We start from the raw sequence: 25342 nt of genomic DNA on the forward strand, positions 1-25342 counted from the left end.
ACAGACCAGGGAGGGCAGAAGGGTGTGGCAGTACAATGCACCATGAAGGACAGGAGGAAGAGGATAGGGGCATGGCATGTGGAAAGGCAGGGTGGAGGTGGCAGGGACAGGTTACAGTCATCTGACAATGCTAGGCAGGTGGGAGGGGAGTGGCAGCTCAACAGAACACTCAGAGTAGATAGGAGTGGCAGGTGGTCCATGGAACATGCTGGGCAAAAAGGATGGAGCAGGGGCATGCACAAAGACATCGGAGGGCAGGGGGAAGGAGAATAGGGGCAGCAAGCTAAGCACAGAGTTTAAGCAGGAGGTCAATGATGGGGCATAGAATTGGGCAATGGAGGGCAGGAGGAGTGGACTGGTACATCATACTAAATTGAGGGCAGTGGCAGCACATCAGACCATGCATGGCAGGAGGGAGGAGGCTAGTCCATGGATTCACACAACAGAGGATAGGGAGGAGGGGGATGGGGCAGCAAGCTAACTGTTCAGAGAAGGCGGGTATTAGGAACTTTATTGTTTTTAAAACGTGTGTCTGTGCGAACTACTTAAAATATGAACAAGTATGCAGCATAATCTCACTTTTATTCAGGAAGAAGAGGACGTTTGTGACTGTGACTCCGGGCTCACTTGGCAGAAACACCCCCTGACCCTCCACCCCCTATCGCAAAATGTAATGCCCGTGAAAAGGGTAGGTGAACACAGTGTTATATAGAACATCTTCCTGAGAGCACGATTGAAAATGAAAACTAGATATAGTGTATGGTATAAACTATGCACCAAAAAGTGTGATATAAGATGAACCGGGCGTGAAATATGTGCTGGGGAGTGTAACGTTGCATATGCACTGTGACAAAGATATGCATCCCAGATTGTAATATGTATGGCATAGCACTGTGCGTTATAACTTAGGCATCGAGGAAGGCACGTTAGATGGGGCAATATAACCCGTGCAAAGACAAGTGTGGCATGACATTCACGGGGTGGTGTTACAGTGCACATGGGCTAGAGAGTGTCATAGCATATGCACTAGCTAGTGGAATACAACACAGAGGTGTGTGGCACTCAGCAGGCAATGGTGGGTGTAACACAGCATTGGGCTCTGCCAGGAGCGCTCTGTGACTCTCAAGTGATGTTCGTCCCCTTTCCAGAGAGTAAAATAAAAAGTATTACACATCCGGCAGTGGATGTGTGTTTTATTAACCGTGAGGGGGGTTTCTTGCATAGTTTTGGTCGAATTTTTGTCAAATCCCCTTTGAATGGCTTGGTGTGCATGTGCATTAAATGTGCCCGTCAATAGCTACCCATGTTTGTATAAATAAACGACAAGGGTGTCTACCGGGATTAGGCACGGTAGGGCATCAGACATGTCAGAGCTTCACTAGTGGTGTAAATACATTCCACGTGGATTCATTGTATGCATAGTCGCCTTTTAATGAATATCACGCAAATCGTCATGGTGATAGGTACGTACGGTTTGTCCAGCATGTCCTAAGTGTGTCTATAAATATATATTTTTTTAAAATAATAAAAAACAGTGGCCGGCCCTGGGGATTGGGGTAAAAAAAATATAATTAGGAGACAGGCCCTGGGGGATGGGGTCATCAGGGCCAAACAATTAGAATAAGAAGGGGAACCACACAGCCCCCCTTCTTAAAAAATTAAAATAAATAAAAGACTGGCGTCCGCGCCGGAGGCCACGCCCCCTCCTTGCAGCACTCTGCAAACGCGCCCCCTGGCGAATTGTAAATTGGGGAATTAATTCCCCTTCAATACTGAGGGTCCCTGAGGGCCAACTAGCCCAACAGGCATCTCCAGTATGCGCCAGGGAGCTGCGCTGCAGACAGGTGTTCTGAGGTCAAGCCCCTTTTTACACCTCTCTGCAACGCAGCTCTGTGGCGCTTACTGGAGGTACCTAGTGGTCTAGTTTGACCCTAGGGACCCTTAGGATTCAAGGGGACTTAATCTCTCAACTTAGAACAGCCACAGGGCGCATTTACACAGTGGTGAAGGGAGGGGACGGGGCCTGAGGTGACGTGTGCAAACACGCACTATGGCACGTTTTAAATTGGGGATATAATTTCCCTTCAATACTGAGGGCCCCTGGGGGCTAACTAGCCCACCAAGTGCTTCCAGTAAGCGCCACTGAGCTGCATTGCAGAGAGGTGGTCCAGGCCGTGCCACTTTTTACACCTCTCTGCAACGCAGCTCTGTGGCACTTACTGGAGGTACCTAGTGGGCTAGTTGGACCCTAGGGACCCTCAGGATTCAAATGAACTTAATCTCCCAACTAAAAACGGACACAGGGCGTGTTTACACAGTGGTGAAGGGAGGGGACGGGGCCTGAGTTAACGTGTGCAAAAACGCCCTGTGGCCTGTTTTAAGAGGTAGTTTTAATCCCCCTGCCATATTATATACTAGGGGCTTACAGAGGAGGTCATGCTAATCACAGGGGGACCCCAACGCATAATGTTCCCTAGTGTATGTAGGTGTTTTCACTGTATTCCAAGTGTCTTTTAACATAGCACTGGCTCTAGGACTGGTTAGTCAGACTCAGTTACCACCAGTATCGGTCTGAAAAAGTTGAGGGTACAGGATGATTTTGCAACAAGGCTTCTTTCTGCTCTTCTTTTTGTTCTTTCTGCACGTTATCCTTCTTCCTGCACTTTTCTTCGTCTTTGAGGACTTCTGTTGCTTCTTTCTGCACTTCTTTTTTTTCTTTCTGTGCATTTTTTCTTCTTTCTTCACATGTCCTATCTCTGTAGGCATAGTTAGAAATTAGCATTTAAAAAACCTTTGAAATTCACAGAAAAAACCATAGGTTTCAGGCACGTTATGGTTAGGAATTAGCATTTAAAAAACCTCAGAAATTCACTGAAAAAACCATAGGTTTCAGGGGTGTTATAGTTAGCTGGACTTTTCACTTGTACAAAACCATTGAAATTCCCCCGTTATAGTTAGTTCAGCTAATTATAACTCGCGCGCCCGCAATGCACTGCTGATGACGTCACATATTACATCACACATGACATGGTCAGTGACATCACTGATGACATCTCAAAAGACATCACTGATGACATCATCCTTGTGATAGAGTGGCTAACCGCCTCTCACCCTAATATAACCTTTGATACACACATTCAAAAATAGAGACTAAAATTTTCAAAACAATGGACATACCAATACCAGTTACAACAACCTCTTCAGTAATTCTAAGATCCACATACACATCCACTCATTCACCAACAGTCCTATACAGTCACTCATACATGTACTCACTCATCATATGTACTCCTACACCTATACATCCTGTTACACAATGCCACTCATCCATAGAGTTACTCACACACATAGTCACTCATGCTAATAAAGAATCAAACATACATTTACTTGCATATACAGTTATACACACACCACCACACTTACTTCTACGGAAACTTACACATACTTAGTCTTTTAAACAATCACTTATAGAAACACATACTTATTCATACAGGAACTCTTTCAATCTCTCACTCTCACATACACTCACTTATATACACCAATAGTCACATATACTAGTTTAAAACATATGTAGTTACTCATAAAGACACTATTGAGACAGTCATTCACTCACTAACACACCCTTACACACACTCATCCACCCATACAGTCCTGCACACATGCTGTCTTCAACACATACAAACAGTGAGTCACTCATTCATGCACCTATGCACTACGTAATACCCCCACCGAACCATGCAGACACTCAGACTGATACTCAAAAAAACAACTAATAACCTATATAGACACCCATGTAGCTACTCACCAACCCATGCAGCCACTTATACACAAAGTGAGAGACTGATACAGATATTTACATATTTAAACATTACTCACTAAGCCATGTATTCACTATGATACACTTAATCAGTCAGTTACACAATCCATTTTTCAAAAACAAATCATCCATTTAGACACTTATATACCCATTTATTCTTCCATCGACCTTGAGATATACATATATAAAACATATTTAATTTTCAGAAAAACACACATTCACTGGATGATGTCATCAGTGATGTCATTTGAGATGTCATCAGTGATGTCATGAGTGATGTCACTGACCATGTCATGAGTGATGTAATATGTGACGTCATCAGCAGTGCATTGCGGGCGCGCGAGTTATAGTTAGCTGAACTAACTATAACGGGGCAATTTCAATGGTTTTGTACAAGTGAAAAGTCCAGCTAACTATAACGTGCCTGAAACCTATGTTTTTTTCTGTGAATATATATATATATATATATATATTCACTGAAAAAACCATAGGTTTCACACACGTTATAGTTAGGAATTAGCATTTAAAAAACCTTGCAAATTCACTGAAAAAACCATAGGTTTCACACATGTTATAGTTAGCGGAAATTTTACTGATAAAAAACCAGTGAAATTCCCCCGTTATAGTTAGTGTAGGCAACTATAACTCACGCGACCGCAATCCTCTGCTGATGCTAATACTGTATTTAGACACTTATTTGCCCATGTCTTCTTCCATACATTTTTAGCTATACATATATTTCAAATATTTTTTTTTCATAAAGACACATATGTCATCAGCAGAAGATTGCGGTCGCGTGAGTTATAGTTGCCTACACTAACTATAACGGGGGATTTTCACTGGTTTTTTATCAGTAAAATTTCCGCTAACTATAACATGTGTGAAACCTATGGTTTTTTCAGTGAATTTGCAAGGTTTTTTAAATGCTAATTCCTAACTATAACGTGTGTGAAACCTATGGTTTTTTCAGTGAATTTGTACGGTTTTTTAAATGCTAAGTTACTTTACGCCATTCGTGGCACCGCGCGCCCACTTTACGCAGTTAGTGCCGTGCACGCACGGTGGGCACGCGGTGCGCTACGCGCACTGCGTGCCCACGTTACGCTAGATGGGCCATGTACGCACGATGCGCTTCGCGCACCGTGCGCACATGGAGGACATATGATGCACTTCGTTTTGAAAGGTAATATTTTAATTTTTCGTAATTTTTATAAGCCATGCACAAATGGTGCCCTTCGGGCGACATTTGCACACGGGGTGGAGAGAGTGTTGTTAATTTTTTCTTTTATTATTTTTGTTTAAAATATTGTGGTTTTTCACACGGTAAGCGTACCGTAAGCTGGCTCAGATATATATATTGATTTAAAGGCTATTTTCTCAGAATCTACTGAACAGTTTTACACCAAACCTACAAAAGGCACTTCCTTGACCTGAGGACTACCTCTCTGCCAAATTTCTAGTAATTCTGTTCAGCCGTTCGGGCTGTAGCCCTGTCTAAAGGTCCTATGGAAAAATGCATGGGGAAAACACGTTTTGGGACCCCCCTTTTATCTCAGCCCCCGCTTGACGAATCCCCCCGAGACTTTCAGGGTAGGAGCGGAGCGTAGCGCCCCACCTATTTTGAGAAATTCGCGAGGATTCGTCGACCGGCGCCAAAGTTATTCAAAATAGAATGTTGCGGATTTCCTATGGAAAAGGGGTCCTAACTATAACTACCTACTGGCGACCGCCAGTAGGTGTTATATATATATATATATATATATATATTATTTTTTTATGTGCAGGGATGGGGAGAACTTTGACTCTTGCTATACAGCAGTGATGCTCACATGAAACCTGAACTGGCTACTTTGAACCTATGAGAGTGTTTGTCTTCATTTGGGAAGCTGTGTCTACTGTGCTGTACATCATCATAAGGCGGTGACTTATAGTCTAGTGAGACCTTTGCTACAGCTGAACTCACCTCTCCACAACCTGCTGGATTCAGATTCTGAGCACATCCCACGTGGGGAATCAGGAAAAAGTCTCATGAGAGACCAGGACTGACACAAGGTGGCAAGCAGTGTGTGAATCTTTCGCCTGTGGGCACACTTTACGAAGACAGCATCCCAAGCAAACACCACAGATGAGTGTTGCACAGTGCTTTGTTGCCTAGAAGCACCACTCGCTGAGCCCACAGACCAGACTTTAACTGCCTTGTGCGACTCATAGGGCTCTTTGCCCTTAGATCAGGGAAAACACAGAAGACTGAAAAAATGGTTATATAGATTGGGTGGTCCAGTCACATGGAGAGATGTACACTTTATTCCCAAAACTTCGGAAAGAGCATACATGGAAATATTACATACCGTTCACCCAACTTTAAAAAAAGAAACAGATTTGATGACCACTCCAGCACTATGGCATTTATTATAGAGCATACAGGATGAAATAAATGAATTGGCATTAATAGCAAGCCAAGTGTGGCACGATAATAATGACTTGCGAGCTAAAGGCAGAGCCAGCTGCTTTGCCATACACACACTATAAAATCATTATATTTTCGCAAGATAATGAGATGTCTTCTACATGAGAAACAATGGAGGAATTGAAAATTGATTTACAGTCAGTTAACGTTGGGTTCAAATGGTATAGAATGGAGTGTGGAAAAGGCCGTTGCCCAAATGCATCAGAAGATAGATAGGTCTCACAGATTGTTGTACCTTTATATCCAACATCCCTTGAGATACCTCCACCATATACATCCACAAAACAGCTACACCCACAAATGCCTTATAAAGCACAGAACAAGGACGGAAAAGAAAAAACATAGATAGATTCAGAGGATATTATTGGGGCCCCTATGTAAAGTGGCAAAGCAACACTCATCAAATAGCATCAGAGTTACAAAGGCATTAGAATATGCAAACATGACATTAGCATTGGCAAGCGATAGCATGAAAAATCCACCAAGAATTCCTGAAATACACCTAGAGGACCCTTTAAATGAATACCATTACACATCAGACCACAACTATGCTACCAGATCTGATGCTAATAGGACCAGCCGTAGCCCTTTCATGGCCCCGACTGCCATACACACTCACTCCCAGTAAAACAAGCTTCGGAAATGAAATAGGTCTCAGATTTGCTTAAGTTAGAGCTATTGGCGTTGTAAATGACAATGTCTTTTATCCATGTGTTATGGAGTGTATGTGGTGTGTAGTGAAGTTCCCGGTTTCAGATTTACTTGTAGAGCTGTGCAGTGTTTGAAATAATAGTTCTTTTTGCAGAGTTCTTTATTGGTTCTTCCAACAAAAGTGTGTTACTGTCTCACTGCCCCAGACCGGCCTGCTGGCCTCAGGCTCCCAGAGATTCTCAGCTAATCTGTTTAATACTTGCTTACACTGCCAAGATGTGGCAGGATTTTTTTAAGCCCCTAATAAGTTTATTCTTATATGTAAAAAGTGGGTGTATACATAAACTCACTTATGCAATGCTTTGCTTATTTTATTATTTACTTGTGTTTATGAAGCCTGTAATTGTATTGCTTCATAAAATGTTTTCTCATAGTGTATGCTACAGGATGTGGCTCACGGCTAGACTGCCGACTTTGGAGCTGGGAAACCAAGGTACGAGCCTCGGGGCACGACTCCACAACTGGTGAGTCTGCACGAATCATGTGATCTCACCGCGCCTACCTCAAAAAAATGTATATATATATATATATGTATGTATGTATGTATGTATGTCCTTTTCTTTATTGCAGGAGATGCCAGATAGCGTACATTTACTCAGAGTCAAAAATGCGCCAAACATGTTTCGGGTGAAATGTCCCTTGATCACTGGCAAACACACAGAGTCTCACAGCTGCTTGCATTTTATAACTCCACCTTCAATGATTAGTGCATTCTGGGTGAGCGAGTTTTGTTCCCAAAGTGAGATTCTTTGCCTTAGTGGTAGCAGTCCGTTCTGTGATAAAAACTAAATTCCCCAAGTGGGCTGGCACGGAGAAAGTACAGCAGTGTCTCGCAAATGTAATCCTCACCCGCAATAGATGGACCTCCAAAGAATCTCACTTTGGGAACAATTCTTACATTTGGCTTGGGAATGCCCAGCAGTGCAGGAGTTTTGGGGACAAATATTCGTGGCACTAGAGGCCATGACAAGAAGCACATTGGCAAGGACTCCCGTGTTGGCACTGATGGGGTATACGGCACAGATACCTAAATCCTACCGGAAGCTGCTTGCCATTGCATTTTTGCTAGCCAAGCGACGGGTGGCCTGCAGGTGGGACAGGGGGCGTGCCCCGAAGTTCAAGGATTGGCTGACAGACATGCTTTATTGCCAGGATCAACTGACCGTTTATGCTGAGACACTTCTCCGGGCCTCCCGTCCGAAGGACATATGGGGGCCTCTTCGTACCTATGTGCTTGGGAGGGGCTCGGAGGAGCCGGAACCTTCTTCCCCAGGATGAGACGCTTCGTTGTTTTTTACATGTGGGGTTTGTTCGTCCTACACAGGTGCATTGCTGATTGGCGACAGAGTTTGATCTCACCGCTCACTATTATGTTGGACTCCTGGGGAGATGTTTCTCTTTGTTACTGCTACTTCCATGAAGGGTCGGGCCGGGAAACTGGACTGGAACACAAGGCTCTTTACAGGGGACGCCGTCCCTGGGATCCTGTAGCTGGGCTGGTGCCGCATAAATGCAGTTTTGCTCCCCTGGGGTTCCAAGGATGCTACTGCTATCGCAGACTTGATTATGCTATCTACTATGCCTATGTGTCGTATAAGGAGGACCTATTGGATGTATTAGCGTTGCGGGGTGGTTGGGGAGTGTGCTATCCCAGACAAAAACAGTATATATATGTAATGATTGAAAGCTGTCATGTTGTCATTTCTATGAAAAATGATAAATAAAAGGTTTAATAAAAAAAAAAAAGTGTTTAGCGGCTAATTAAGAGACACCGTGTCACGCCGCGAGTAAAAGATCCAGTCCGGGTGGGTGGGGCAAAAAGGAGTCAGGGCGGTAACAAGGAGGGACTAAAAAGCCTCACTCACAAAGAAAAGCCAGCATTTACCATAAACAATGATGCAAGCCAATGAAAAGAAGGGGCGGAGCCTACACTCCACTTCTGAAAGGTTATCGATTACAAGAAGCCTCACAGAGCGAGCAGCGTATGCGTGCTGCAACGCTAGGCGAGACCTAAAAATGCAATGCATTACGTGCGTATAAAGGAATAATAAATTAGGAGATGGTTTACTAATTTCTGCCAAAGCTAATGAAATATACATATAATAGACTTACCATCAGGCTGCACGACAAATACAAGATATAAGATGAACAGAACTTAAACAGAGATCAGGCAGCAGCATTATTAATGAAAGCCCAAAACCCACACAAACACTACGGGATTAACCACCTTCATGCTACCAATATCAGGCACTGCAAACAACCGAAAATCACTACATCCAGTGGTGTATACAAAATGACAGTCTCAAATTCAATAGCAAAGATAAAATATCAGATCCTCACTACAGCAAACATCATGTATAAAACATTTCAAGAAAAGGCAAATGATACTTACCAGCTTCATTAATATAAGGGGCTGGAACATGTGAGAGTGCAGAAGGATACGTCAGAACTCTTTTGCCTTTGGAATGATTGCATAGAAAGTGGCCAACTTCGGTAAGTTTCCTTGGCACAGAGGACGTCCTCTCGGAAACTTCTAGTGCTTTGAACTGATAAAACTGGGGTTTCTTGACTTGGAAAGTGGGGTATTGGACCTGAATGGAGGCGGACGCGTCTACTTCAGTGTAGGAACCCGGCTTGCTGAGTCTCTTGATCCAGGCTGTGAATCCCCCAGTCTAGAGTGGGCTATGATGCGGGTGATGTGTTTTCTTTGATTATTGGCATTGTGATGTGTGAGTGTGTCTGTGTGCTCATTAAAGTCTACAGTGGTTATAATAATCTGATGTATTTAGTGTATATATGACAAATACTACTTACCAGTATGCATCTGTTCTTGGCATGTAGAGCTGCAGATCTACACACTGTTCATAGATCGCCATCTGGTGTTGGGCCCGGATGTTTTGGGAAGTCACGAGGTCTGACTCCTCCTTTAGATCGTATTGCGCATGGGCTTCGGCTCCATCCTCAGATTGTTTTTCGCCAGCAGGGAAATGATGGAGCGTAGTAGAAACAGTGAAGATGCCCATGTGTGTTGGATCTAAATAAGATAAACTGGAACAGATAAAGGTAGCTGGGGAGGCGGGTGGGCGTGTGTAGATCTGCAGCTCTACATGCCAAGAACAGATGCATACTGGTAAGTAGCATTTGCCGTTCGAGGCATATGAGCTGCAGATTACACACTGTGCATAGATTATATAGCAGTACCCATCCTTAGGGGCAACCACCAGTATTTGTTGGAGTGGTTTGAAACAATGTCTTGAGTACAGCCTGGCCCACACTAGCTTGTTGCTTAGTTTGCACATCTACACAATAGTGTTTAGTGAAGGTGTGCAGTGTTGACCATGTAGCTGCTTTGCAGATATCATCTAAGGGGATGTTCCCTAAGAATGCCATGGAAGCCCCTATCTTACATGTAGAGTGGGCTTTAGGGGGAACAGATAGCGTTCGTTTTGCTTTGTGGTAGCAAATCTGAATGCATTTGACAATCCACCGAGCTATCCCAGATTTGGAGATGGGGTTGCCTTTATGTGGTGGTGAGAAGGAAACGAACAGTTGTTTGGTTTTACGATAAGGTTGTGTTCTCTCGATGTAGTAGAGTAAGGCTCGTTTTACAGCTAGTGTGTGGAGAGCTCTTTCTGCAATGGTCTGTGGTTGCGAGAAGAATACGGGTAGTGCCACAGATTGGTATAGGTGAAAGGGAGAAATGACTTTAGGGAGGAATTTTGGATTAGTACGTAGAACAACCTTATTATGGTGCATTTGCAGAAAAGGTTCTTGAATAGTGAGTGCTTGTATCTCACTGACTCTTCTGAGAGAAGTGATGGCTACCAGAAAAGCAGTTTTCCATGTTAGGAATTGAAGTTCACATTTGTGTAGAGGTTCAAAGGGAGGCCCCATTAGTCGGGTGAGAACGATGTTTAGGTTCCACACAGGTGAGGGTGGTACTCTGGGGGGAATTATTCTTTTGAGGCCTTCCATGAAGGCTTTTACGGCAGGCACTTTAAAGAGTGATAGGTGCTTCCTGTTTTGTAGGTAGGCTGCTATGGCTGCAAGGTGCAGTCGAATAGACGTGTAGGCTAGATTGCATCTCTGTAAGTGTAGTAAACAGCATATGATGTGTGAATGGACACATCTAAGGGATTGAAGTTATTGCTGTGACAATAGACTACAAATCGTTTCCACTTGGCTGCGTAGCAAGCTCTAGTGGTAGGACGTCTAGCTTCTCTAATGACGTTCATACAGTCTGGGGGGAGATTTAGATAACCGAATTCTACGATTTCAGGAGCCAGATCGCAAGGTTGAGCAGAGCTGGGTCCGGGTGTCTTTTCTTTCCATGGTTCTGGGTTAAGAGGTGTGGAGAGAGGTGTAGCTTTTGGTGCGGTACTACTGATAGTTCCAGCAGTGTGGTGTACCACGGTTGTCTGGCCCAAGTTGGAGCTACTAGGATCAGTGTGAGAGAATGTTGTTGTAGTTTGCGCACCACTAATGGAATGAGTGGGAGAGGCGGAAAAGCGTACGCAAATCTGCCTGACCAGTTCATCCATATCGCATTGCCTTTGGACAATGGGTGTGGATACCTGGCGGCGAAGCTTGGGCATTTGTCATTTTCTTGCGCGGCGAAGAGGTCTATCTGTGAATGCCCCCACATTTGAAAGTACGGGTAAAGAACTTGTGGATGGAGTTCCCACTCGTGGATCTGTTGAGTTTGTCTGCTCAGGAGATCGGCTATAGTGTTTTGGACTCCTGGGACATGTTGAGCTAGGAGGAAGATTTTTCGGGGTATGGCCCATCTCCATATGCTCTGTGCTAGCTGAGAGAGCTGCGGAGAGTGTGTGCCTCCTTGTTTTTGTATATAGTACATGGCTGTCATGTTGTCTGTGCAGACTAGGACTGCCTTGCCTGAGATTTGTGTTTGAAAAGATTTTAGGGCTAAAAATAAGGCTAGCAACTCCAGATGGTTGATATGGAGTAACTTTTGTTGAGGTGTCCACCTGCCCTGCATGGTGTGATGTAGTAAGTGAGCTCCCCAGCCGGAGAGCGATGCGTCCGCTGTTAGTACTATCTGAGGAACCAGGTCCAGAAACGGTCGCCCTTTGGAAAGGTTTTTGGTGGTCCACCACTGCAGAGAGCGATGGGTACGACCGTCTACCAACACCAGATCTGTCAGTTGACCCTGGGCCTGGTTTCATTGGCACGCTAAGCACTCTTGGAGAGGACACATTTGGAGTCTTGCGTGAGATACTATGAATATGCAAGAGGCCATCATCCCTATTAGTTGCATGAACACTCGAGCTGGAAGAGAGTGTTGTGGCAGAAATTTGGTGCATAGAGCCTGAATGCTTGTTATCCTGGAAGGACTGGGGTAGGCTAGCGCTCTTGAGGTGTCTATGGTGGCACCGAGGTATTGTTTTACGTGGGATGGTTGTAGATGGGACTTTGCGTGGTTTACTGTGAAGCCCAGTTCGTGAAGTAGATGGATAGTGGCATGCGTGTGTTATACACACTGGTTGTATGAGCTGGCTTTTATTAGCCAGTCGTCTAAGTATGGCAAGACATGGATGTGTTGTTTTCGCAGGTGTGCGGCCACTACTGCTAGGCACTTGGTAAATACTCGTGGTGCTGTGGTGACTCCGAATGGGAGCACTTGATAGTGTTGGCCGTCCACCACAAATCTGAGTAACTTCCTGTGAGCGTTGTGAACAGGAATGTGGAGATAGGCATCTTTGAGGTCTAAAGTGGCCAGGAAATCGTTTTGGGAGAGCAGGGGAAGTACCTGCTGGAGTGTGACCATGTGAAAATGGTCTGAGTGGATATATTGGTTCAGGGGCCTGGGGTCTAGGATGGGCCTTAACGTGTCGTCCCTATTTGGTATGAGACATGAATTTATGAATGTCCATCCAGTGTCGAAAGTACTCACATTTCTTTATTCTCCTTTGATTTTGAAAAACATACATCAAGCAGCCAATGCGTTTCGGTCTATTAGAAGAACTTCATCAGGGCAGAAATAATCTGTGCTTCAAAATTTCAACTCGAAAATTGTAAAGAGGTCGTCCGGTTCGTTCCGCTAGTTACTCCCCGTGCGAAAGTCACCACAAATGTAGCATCAACAGGCAAAGACGAGATATGTCTCCAATGCCTATTCGAATTGTTTCGATCGGGTCCAAATCCAACTCCGACGAAAATAATGATGTAAAGGCTGATGGGCCAAATGCTCCATAGCGTAAAACTTTTGCCGGTGCACCTCTTTATAATTTTCGAGTTGAAATTTTGAAGCACAGATTAATTTCTGCCCTGATGAAGTTCTTCTAATAGACCGAAACGCGTTGGCTGCTTGGTGTATGTTTTTCAAAATCAAAGAAGAACAAAGAAATTTGAGTACTTTCGACACTGGATGGACATTCATAAATTCATTTTTGGACATTACTATTGGGTGGTGCAACCTACAGTTGGTAAAACGGTATAGAAAAAGCACAACTCACATTTTCAAATGCATCTCTGTTACATGTAAACTCTTAGCCGCTGCATCAAGTCTGACACGATGGGAGCATATATTTAGTTACCCAATTCTACCTCTACTAGACACTCTTCAAGAAGGCTCTTTCTAACCATCCAGCAAGCTCCAGCATGCAGTCCATCAAACAACCCAGCAACATCACTAGGCTGCAATTGGACACTATATCACCAATACTAATGGCAAAGCAGTTATACGCTGCATCTTCAATCGGTTTCTAGCACAACTGACACAACAAGTAAGAAAGCTGAATCATAGGGTGTTTGAAACTTCCCTGCCTACTTTGTGGTTTCTTATAAGCAATGAGAGTAGCTTTTCTAAGATCCAAATTGTATGGACAAAAGACTGCACAGCCCATTAGGTCTAACTTGCTGGATATCCTCTCCAGGAGGGCTGGGAAGTATTTGTTTTCAATCTATGCCAGCATCAATAAAATATAAGGTGGAAGGACAAGCAAACTGGAACCCCAGATTCTTAGCCACAATTTTAACAACCAGAGAAACGATCAAAAGATGGTTTCAGAAAGCCAAAATAGTTTCTAAAGACACTTCACATTCTCTTCCATAATTCCCTGTGATCCCCCCAAAAGTCTGAAATTGCTTACAGGTTCTTGAAATCAGATTAAAAAATAATCCTCAATGTCCATAAACATATTTCAGGTGGCATTTTTGAGCGAGGGCCTAGGCAGAACTGACAGAAAAGGGCCAGTGGGAACCTCAAAGCCAACCGAGGCGACCTTAAGTGATAAGACAATGGGAGGACAGTACTGTCAAGCTTTGTGTGCCTAGAACCATTCTGAATCCATTGGGAACGATGATTAGTTCGGCACTTCGCTGTATTCACAGGCAACCATTCACCCTAGAAATAGGATGGGTAGCAATTGACCCAGGAAAAGGGATTGGGACAAAAGAGAAAATAAAGGGACTCAATGTCGGACTCGTCACTGAGTGCAGTCATCTACTTGGGTCGGAGTGGATCATCTAAAATGAAGATTCACCTTTATTACCATGTTTTTATGAATACTTATCGAATACTTGCTATAATATGTGATATACCTCCAGAATAACTCAAGACCTCAGCCTCTCTGGTATGTTGGCGGAACTCTGGCACTCTTTGAAATGAAACAAACAATATTTCTGAAATTGGCTGAACTTTTATTTTCATAACTCTCTCTTCTCTGGTAAATATATCTACCATAGGTTCTCGATTACATGGTTTGTGGTTCTTGTATACATTTGGGTTGTTTCTCAAACTGTAATGCAGACATTTGTCAGGATTGTATGGTCTGTGTTCACAATAATAAATCACTCTTCTAATCATATAACACTTACCTTATGTAGAAATGTAAACATCATGAAGCATCACCAGTCTCTAAATAAGTTGAGGATTCTTTCCATTTCTTAAGTAGTTTTAGAATGCAAATGAGCAACAGCAGTGTAGAGTTTATTCGCTAATGATACATTCTCTGCAACAGCAATTTAAACGACTTAAGTTCATTTCAGAATTAAGTTCTTGAGCTACTACCCTGTATTCTGTTTCAACTTACAGTCATGCTTTCAAAAGGAAAACAAAATCTCGAAGGACTTCAACAAATGTATGGTCACAATTTCCTGGCTGCAGCAACAAAATATTCTGCCTGCCAAGCAAAGATGCTCTGGGCCACATGGAACTTATACATGATATCTTCACGATGACCATTGAAATTTCCAAAACACTGAGAATTCTGTGACCTCATGGAAAATGTAGCTTCTGATTCTTTGAATCCAGGCACGTATGCGTATTGCGGGCTCCAGAAATGTGAAGCCATTTGCCAAGTGATGCCAGTGTTCCGAGAGCTTTACCACCCTTCCTTCCGCAGAATAAACTTAACATGCATAATTTGGAGTATTGCACCCTGAGGGCGAGCAACTGCAATGGAGCTGTTAACTCATATCATGCCACCTACACACAAAACCTTTTAACTTTTGTGGGTTATGAACTCCCACAAATATTAAGGGTGGGCTAATTCTGGGATGGTCTACTAGAGCGTGAGGTCTCAGTGAGACAGGACATTGTTTGGTTCAACTACTGCAAGTGGCCTGCACTCAAATTAGTTACTTCATTAAAAGAAATAAGGCAAATGATCTGTTAATCATTTCAAAATGAATGCTGGGAATCATTATCTAGATGGTGACAGACTTAAAGAAGACACTCAGTCATCACTACTGCTAACATTTCTAAAAGAGTTCTGTAAAGTGCCATATCGACTTTAAGCAATTTACGTGCATTCTGTGGCACAGCATGGTATTTGGAAAACCTTCACCAAATATCATGCATGCTACTTTTAAATAAAATATGAAACAAGAAACATTTTTTAACAAAACATTCATGAAACATTCCTAAAACATCCTTGTCCACATCAATTTCCAAAGTTGCCTGGCAAGACTCCATAAGAGGTCTCAACTTCGATGCCAATTTCAACATGTTTAAAAGAAACACCAAAATATTACTCCTTATGAAATTAAAAGCATATAGCAAAACTAAAGAAGCTTTTGTGGAAAAGCCTGCCAGTTGACATCTTATCGGCTTATAGCAGCCACAAAAATACATCTGCGGACAAAGAAAAAAATATACCAGCCCTGGTTTGGCTCACCATTTTCCTTAGTTGCTTGAGACGGTATTGTTTCCATTTTAGCAGGTACTGCTGGAGAAGATTCTTCCTATGATGCACTACAGCATTCTCCATCTTTTCCCGCTGAATCTTGGCCCGCTGAGTGAACTCTCTCCAGTGGAGGAAGCGAGTCCTTAAGCACACTGCACAGTACAAAAACACAAGACCAGAGACATTTTACTATGACAAGCAGGCCTAAGTAAAGATGGATGAACCTTTGATTTCACCCCAAAGCTGAATCTTCACAGTGACCAACAGCAACAGTTAAATCAGTCCATCCATTTGAGTTTACCCATATGATACGGGGCAAAGACCCTATTGTTTCTGTATACTCACATTGGTCTAGCTGCTGCTTTGCATCCCTCACAATTTCCTCCTCTTGGTGTCTGTTATACACTCGCATTGCAACCACTTCCCTCCATTGGGAAAGTACCTTTCAGGAAAAACAGAAACAATCAGCCAAATAAAAACCTAAGTTAAAAGTAAAACTTAATCACTAAGGGGACTTCAGTAGTTGTAGAACATAAGAAAATAAGTTACTTACCTGTAACTGTAGTTCTCCAGTATTGGAATCTTTCCAGTGATGGTACTGTATAAAAGCTATGTCACAATAGACACAACCTAGAGGCTAAAGGTTCTATGTTGTCCTTAACAAAAAAGGACCAAACTTAAAAATGAACCAATCAGATGACACCACCTTCTGGAACCTTCCTGAGAGAAGCTGCAGTGCCTCAGATTTTCATTCGCACTAGTGCATACTAAAGTGCAAACAAGTAGAGAAATAAAGGCAAACTTCTCTGGGAGGGGAGTGGCTCGCATGTGAATCTATGAAAGATTCCAATACTGGAGAACTACAGTTACAGGTAAGTAACTTATATTCTTACTCTAGTTTTGGAACTTTCTTAGATTCACATGCTTGAATCAGAATAGCAAGCAGAAACTAGCACATTTTGAAAATAAACCTTCCATAGACAATCATAAATGTTTACATATATCAATATAATTAACACCATTATTATGAAATCAATATACACAGTTAGGAGGTGAAATCCTAACATAAATAAGCTAGCATAATACAGTAACGTAAAATGTGTGTAACAGGTTGAAAAGTGGCCGTGTGAAGGTAAGATAGCTCAATGTAGAACCGCTTATCCCACTGCTGCTTCTCTGAGGACATCCATATCCATAGAGTAATGCTTCACCAAGTGTGTGCAGTTTTCCATGTCGTTGCTCTGCAGATATCTGGCAACGACACCCCCTGCAAACAATGCCATGGATGTGGTAATTGCTGTTGTGGAAAGAGCCAGTACTCACCGTCCTGCCTTTTGATGACAGAAAATTATAGTCTTTGATATATATCTGGATATGCTCTGTTTGGTAAGCGGCAGACCCTTCCTTAGTGCGCTGAAGAAGACAAATAGCTGGTTTGTTTTCCAAAAGGATTTGGTTCTGTCCAAATAGAATTTCAAACATCGTTTGATGTCTAGTGAGTGAAGTACTCGCTCAGCCGCTGTTTGGGGATTTTGGAAAAATTATTTGAGGTCTACCGGCTCATTAAGGTGAAAATCCGAGGGGACCTTAGCAATAAATTTCGCCTTAGTACAAAGTATAACCCTATCTTCTCTGAAATTAAGAAATGGTTCTAGGGTGGTAAAAGCTTGAATTTCACTTACTCGAAGTGCAGAGGGGATGGCGAGAAGGAGGGCTACCTTCCAGGAGATGTATTTAATGTCTTCTTTATGCATTGGTTTGAAAGGAGACTTCATTAATTTTCCCAACATTGTATTAAAATGTCACTCTGGAGGAGGTAGTCTGCATGGAGGAAATTCTCTGAACAATATTTACGGAGCCGTTTAACTAGCCTCTAAGACCACAGAGATCTTCGGAAACAAGAGATGGCAGCAAGATGCAGCTTAATAGAGGCATGAGCCTGGCCCGGTTGTACGAGGTGCAAAAGATATGGTAAGATTTGTTCTGGAGAAGATAAGAGGGGGTGAATGTCAGCAGTTGGAAAACATTTAAAGAATCTTTTCCATTTTAAGGAATAGGTTTTATTTGTACTGTCTGCCCTTGCTCTAGCAAGTATTCTTCTGCAATCTGCAGGAATATTCAGATGGCCAAACTCTCGGAACTCAGGAACCAAGCTGGCAATTTGAGCGATCTGGGATCTGGATGGAGAACCTGACCCTGGTGCATTGTTAGAAGCGAGGGAATTGGTTTGAGCCGAATAAGAGGTCGCATTACGAGCAGGAGAAATTCTGTGTACCAGTACTGGCGTGGCCACGCAGGAGCGATCAGAATAATCTGACAGGGAGGAAGGGAAATCGGTGGAAAAGCATAGTCAAATATGCCCTACCATGCAATCGAAAAGGCATTCCCCCACGACCCCCGATGGCGCCGTCAACTTGAAAGACATGGCAATTTGAGGGGGGTTGCTAAGAGATCCAGCCTTGAATTTCCCCACTGAAGAAAGATGTAATCCAGTGTGCTTTGGTCTAATTCACAATTGTGCAAAGCATATTTCAGCCTGCTTAAGGTGTCCGCTATGTTTAGCATCCCCGGCACATGCTCTGTCATTAAAGGTACCTTGTGTTAGATGCACCATTGCCAGATCAGCTGAGCTTCCTCTGACAGTAGATGAGATCTGGTGCCTCCCTGCTTGTTTATGTAGTGCATCGCTGTGTGTTGTCTGTGCGCACAAGCACTGTGGATTGCCGAATCCTGGGAAGGAAGGCCTAGAGAGCAAGGTATACCGCTCTGAGTTCTAATAGATTGATGTGCATGCTGCGATGCAAATTATGCCATTTGCCGCTCACCTGGAGGTAAGCTCCCCACCCTTCCAGGGAAGCATCCGTTGTGATTACCAATGGAGATGGCTGAGGAAGAAACCAGAGGCCTGCAGAAAGATTTGCTGGTTAGGTTCTCCAGTGCAGCGACTTGATCATGATGGGTGTGACCTGGATGATGTCTTCGAATGCTAACGTCGCCAGGGACCATTGAGCATCCAGGATTTCCTGAAGTGGACGCATATGAAGCCAGCAGTGCTGTACGAGGACATCATACCTAAGAGATTTCTAGAGGCGAGCTGAAAGTGACTTTCTTTTTGGTATGGAGCGTGCCAGAGAGAGCACCTTTCGTTATCTCTCGACAGGTGGGTATGCTTTGTTGAGGACTGTGTCCAGTATGGCTCCTAGGAATATTATTTACCTTAAAGGCTGAAGAATTGACTTGTCTGTTTTGAGAGTGAGTCCAAAATCGCTGAATAGGCGTAGGCAAGCGTTGGTGGATGTTTTCCCCGACTGAAGGGTGTTTGCCTTGTCTAACCAGTCGTTGAGATATGGGAAGCCTTGATGACGCTGCTCTCTGTGGTAAGCATTGAAAGATGCCAGGCATTTTGTAAAGATCAGTGGGGCCGATTTGTAGCCAAGTGGTAACAATTCGGAATTGAAAGTGGCTGCCAGCTACTGTGAACCTGAGGAACTTTCTGTGTTTGGGATGGATAGGTATGTGAAAATAGGCGCCTTGGAGATCCAGGAAGGACATGTAATTTCAATTGATGAGGAGCTGCAGAATGTCTTGTAGCGAGATCATGTGAACGGTCTGTTTCTTGAGAAACTCGTTGAACTCCCTTAAGATGAGAATTGGTCTCCACTGCTTTTACTTCTTAAGAATCAAAAAGAAACCGGAATAGGATCCTTTCCCTTTTTTGGAGCTGGAAACTCTTTCTATTGCCCCCTTTTCTAGCATTATTTGTGCTTCCCATTTGAGAATGGGTAAATGCTTTTGAATGTGTGGTTGGGGTGGCGTTGTAGGAGGAATGCAGATAAATTCTAAAAAGTGCCCAAATTGGATGAGGTCTAAGACCCATTGATCTGTAGTTATTTGATTCCAATGATGGATATGTTTGGATATTCTGGCTGGCACCCTGGGTGGAAAGGGGAGAAGCCGGCTGCAGACAGAATTCACTGTCTACGGCTATTGTCTTTAGGTTGTCGTCCTGCTTTCCCTCTAAGGGAAGGGCGGTGATATACCGCTGAGGGCGGTTGCCATTGCGGACATTGGGGCGACAATGCTGTGTGTTGGAGGAGTATGCGGATAACAATATTGTTGATATCCTCCACGAAAGAACGGCTGCCCTCTTCCTCTGGCACCCCGAAAGGATACTTTATGTTGAAGCGTGCCTAAGGATTTGGCCGTGTCCGTTTTATTTGTTTTGAGGACCTCATCAACGTGGCTCCCAAACAGCACCTCTCCATCAGAAGATAGATCCAGTATCTAGGTCTGAACTTTAGAGCGGAAATTAGTGGCCTTTAGCCAACCTTGGCGGTGTAGAACCGCTGCACCTGCAACTTGTCTAAAGCCTGTGGAGGCAATATCTATGGCGCAGTCTATTATCTCAGAGGAAACAGTTTGACCTTCTAGCAACACTTTCCTTGCCTCTCCACGAACGTCTTCTAGAAGTTGGTCGATAAAAGGGGCTATATTGTAGCACATTTGACAATCATAACGTCCAAGGAGGGCTACGGAATTGGCAGCTCTTACTATGAGGGCTGACTTAGAAGAAAAGCGTTTGCTGATATTATCTAAACGCCTACCCTCTCTGTCTGGAGGCGTTGTAAGGGGTGTAGAAGGATTCAGAGATCTTCGCTGTGCCACTTGTGAAATAACGGAGTCCGGCTTGACCCGTGAGGCAAGCAGGTGTGTCCTCCGGGGCCTTATACTTCTTGTCCAATTTGGGCAATACTGCTGGTACTGTTGCCGGACTGCGCATTACCTTGAGGCCCTGGTTTGATACATAGTCAATGATGGGTATGGATCTTACTGTTTTGCGATACAGCTCTTTAAAATCGTACAGGAAGCAATCTTGTTGTGTGGCTGGCATTGTCAGTTCATAAAGAGTGGCTGCTCTTTCTAGCAGGCAGTGGAAGCCGCCTATATCCTCAGGAGGTGAGTCAATAACATGAGGTGACGAAGATGTTGGCGTCAGCAGGACGTAGTCATCCAACTCATCATTGTGGCCTGGAAGTTCACCCTCTTCTCTTTCATCCTCAGATGAAGTTGCGCTTTGTAAGGGTTTCGTAGATGGTTATTGAGGAGTTGGAGGAGAAGGAGGCGGAATAACAGCTGGCTGTGAGATGTTTGGTACAGAAATGACTAGCAGGAGCTTGTTAACTTGATGTAGATGTTGGGGGAAATCGTGCTCTGTAATCTGACAGCATGGTCTGTAAATCTGTCAAGAGAGTGGGTGGCACGCATACCATATCTTGTTAATATTGTTGATGATGATATTCCTGTGGGTAGTAGTCCTGCTCATGATATTCCTCCTCATCTGTATAGTCAGATGGGCTCTGAACTGCTCCGTAAAGGCTGTCTACCTCGGAGTCTTCATGCTCAAGGAGGTGTGTAGGAAGCAGCGAGGACACCTAACTGGGAGAGGTAAGTGAAGGCATGATCTGTTTTTTAGCCTTTTTAATTTGCGTCGTCCACGTGGAAAGATCCATTCTCCTCAGACTGGGTATCGTTGGTGGTAGGGTTGTCGACTGGCTCTGCTGGCGAAAAGGGGGCCTTAGTTAACGAATCCGCCGGGGATTGTTCTGTCATCGATGGTGATGACGGCGATGAACGTTTGTTTGCCTGAAGAACTGCCCTCAACGACAGCTTGGACGAAGATTGTAGCTTTATCGTCTACGGCAGCAGGACAGAAGCTGCCAACGAGAGTTTTGTCGTTAATGACGATGCCACCATAGACACTGTTGCGGTGGTCACTGTAGATTCTGATGAAGAAGCTGTAAAGGGCATTGACTATTCCATCGTCGGAGTATTTAAAAAAAATATGTTTAACCCTCAGAGGAGGTGTTGAGGGCTTTGAGGTAGACTTTTGAACAGAATTTAAGGTGAAATAGGTCTTTCTCTTCTTTTTAGCAGTAGGCAAGGCAGAAGTGTGAGGCCCTTTAGAGGGACTTCTATGCCTGTGAGCACCCTCAGGAGACTGACACCTTTTTAGGTGGTTCTGAAGATGTAGGAGGCAATGTCTCGTCTCTAGATCTCTTCAAGGGCGTTTTAGAAGAGGACAGAGGAGGTGTCACTTTCTGCATAAGAGAGGGGATCATCTCTGGACTCGAGCTTTTGAAGCCAGAGAAGAAGGCCTCCTTCTCTATCCTTTACGGTCTTATTAAAAAACGTGCAACATTCCTTGCAATCTCTAGTTTTGTGCTCAGGGTAGAGACAATAAATACAGTCCTTATGAAGATAATCAATATGGAGCCTTTTTTTTTTTTTTACATGTGCCACAGGATCTGAAGAGCCCCTTCTTTGGTGTCTCTGGCATAATGAAGATCAGTTTGAAGCACCAACCCCCAAGATCTTGTATTTGAAGAAGGATAAGTCACTGAAGTAGTAGAAAAACGGTGTGGACATTTTTTTAGAAAACTGAGCAGCGCTCAGTGGAGACTCCCTAGCACAGTGATCCTCAAAGTATGGCCCGGGGGCCACATGCGGCCCTCCTGACCTTTAAATGCGACCCCCTGAGAAGCAGCAGCACTGGGCTGCTGTTTGGTCGACTCAGCACTAACGTTAACATTTAAAAACAAATATACAGCTGTATTGCCTTGTCCACTGGCGTAATCTAAACTTACGCACACCACTTACTTACACAGCAACTCCAATACTCCTGTGGAGGTAAAATGAGCTTTATTAGTATCGTAGACAAGGGCAATAAGTCACTGAAGCTAGTAAGTTCTTAGGCACCAAGTGAAACAATGAATACACCACACTATATATATACAAATATGAGATCTTGAATATAGATATATAAACAGTTAATGTACAAAGCACCTCACCAGATGCGTCTGCACCGAAGTCTTCAACATCCCTGGCCAAGCACTGAAAACACCAAGTCGGGAACCCTGTAGAGACTGGGGCACAGGAAGTAATCTCTCCGGACACCAAAGTCGTCCCGCGACTGCGTCCACTCCAAGACTGAGTTCCTGAGCTCCACCCCACGGACACCGATTTTTATAGTTAAATCAACACGTTCGAGAACCTTCTAGCAGGCGTTCTCGCCCATCTCTCCATCATAGGTGCTGGCCGCATCTCTGCGTCAGATCCACCCATACAGACCTGGCCAGATTCTGTTTGGGTGCGCAGAGGCAAAAGACGGATTAGTTACTTACCTGTAATCATAGTTCTCTTCCAGGGGTATCCTCATCAAAGTCATAAGCATTAGAATATTCCCGCCCATGTGCGGGATCCCGGAATATTCCCGCCCATGTGCGGGATCCCGGAAACAGTATATTATATGTGCCCCACATATATATATCCATACATATATACCTATATGTATACACCAGCAATTGCAGCCCATAACACCCTAGAGCTGAACCATGCTGTAAGGAATTTCCACTATACATAAGAAAATAGCATTATAAACATGAGAAACAACATTATAACTTGTTTGGAAACTGTTTTAATGCTTAGAAAACAGCAGAAATTCTTAGAAAACACTGAAAGCATAGGAAGCTCCCAGGCTGCATTGCAAATACCCAGTCTAAAAAGACTGAAAAGCTAACTAATAGCTGCATAGCAAAAAACTGACACCGTGCCTTTAAGGCACACCTGACCCCCACCTTCCCATCAGGGGTGGCAGTTAGGTCAGTTGTTCTTTGCGGAGACTGAAAAATCATGGCACAAAGAAATAATAACCTCTGAAAACTATCACACCTTTGCCCGGGGAGGCGGGAGGGTTGCTTATGACTTTGATGAGGATACCCCTGGAAGAGAACTAGGATTACAGGTAAGTAACTAATCCTTCTCTTCCAGGGGATCCTCATCAATAGTCATAAGCATTAGAATAGAATAGCGAGCCTCACCTCATCCCTCTGCGGGCAAAGGAAAGAAAAAAAACAGAGAAGGAAGAGTATGCTTAGATAGACCCCGCTACCCAAACAGGTTCCTCAAGGAGGCTTGGCCTACTTGGGCATCCGCCCTGGAATCGGATTCGAGGCAGTAGTGCCTGGTAAAGGTGTGAACCGATTTCCAAGTGGCCGCCTTGCAGATCTCTGCCATTGGAACGTCATGCAAGAAAGCTACTGTGGCCGCTTTCCCCCTAGTAGAATGAGCCTTAGGGGCCAAAGGTAAGGGCCTTTTTGCCAGCTGGTAGGCTAGGGTAATGCAGGAAACAATCCATCTGGAAATGGATCGCTTAGCTGCTGGGAAGCCTGTTCTCATGGCGCCATAGTTGACAAACAGCTGATCCGTCTTCCTAATGCCTCTGGTACTTGCCAGGTAGAATTTAAGTACCCTCTTTTTTTTTTGGTAAAAGATTTTATTAAGTTTTCACACCCAGGGTCTTAGAGACCAACATTACACATATGACCAGCAGACGAGGAATCCCCCCTCAAAATACACATCAGGAGAAATCCGTTCCACTGCATGCCTACCCTACATCCCCCACCCGCCGCCCCCTCTACCCCCACCCCCCCAGTCAGTGTGCCCGCAGTAAGTCCTCAGCAGCTACCTTCCATCCGGTCCTATGGCCCAAGACGTCCCCGCTCCGGGCGAACGGGCAGACCCCTGCTAGTAGTCAGCCCGAGAGAGAGGACCCTGCCGTGGCCTCCCTCCGCAGCCCTGTTCCCACCTGCGCTCCTCAACCGCTACCCACGTAGAGTGCAGATAGCAAGTCCTCCATGAGTCTAACTAAGTGATCCCGTCCTGCATGCACTCCTCCGCAGCCCCCGCCGACCCCGTCCCAGGCTCCACTCCCCCATCCACATCTACAGAATCCCCATCCTCCACAGCCTCCACATTCCTCGTCTCCCAGGAGCGCAGCTCTTCCACCAACACCTCCCACGCCCTCGCCACATCCAGCGCCTTCTCATTAGCGGTCCGCCTGGCCATCTGATGCCGAAGCGTCCCTTCGCTTCCCGCCCAGGCCAGGAAACTCCCCCTCCATCTCCGAAAACTCGGGCCGGACTTGGCCTTCCAATGCAGAGTGAGCTCCCGCTTCGCTAGTATCAGCCCCAAATCGCAAAACTTGCTTGTGACCCTGGTGCGAGGGGTGTGCGGAAACCACAACAAAAGACAAGTCCCCATCTCCACCTCCAACTCACGGTCAGTCACCTGATTCAGACACGCCACCACATCCGCCCAGTACGAGCCCAGGCCCCGGCAGGACCAGAACATGTGACCAAA

General features: G+C 44.4%; 1 protein-coding gene across 2 annotated transcripts in view; it reads right to left on the bottom strand.

The window, feature by feature from the left end:
- SFI1 (SFI1 centrin binding protein) overlaps positions 1-25342 on the bottom strand; it is a 531261-nt gene that overhangs the window by 187437 nt on the left and 318482 nt on the right. For both annotated transcript variants that reach the window (XM_085635878.1, XM_085635877.1), the window contains exons 21-22: positions 16490-16586; positions 16136-16296 (exon numbers count right to left, since the gene is read on the bottom strand). In XM_085635878.1, coding sequence (XP_085492004.1) covers positions 16136-16296; positions 16490-16586 — 258 coding nt within the window. The remainder of the gene's footprint in view (positions 1-16135; positions 16297-16489; positions 16587-25342) is intronic.

This window comes from Triturus cristatus, chromosome 11 (genome assembly GCF_964204655.1).
Source record: "Triturus cristatus chromosome 11, aTriCri1.1, whole genome shotgun sequence".
NCBI lineage: Eukaryota > Metazoa > Chordata > Amphibia > Caudata > Salamandridae > Triturus > Triturus cristatus.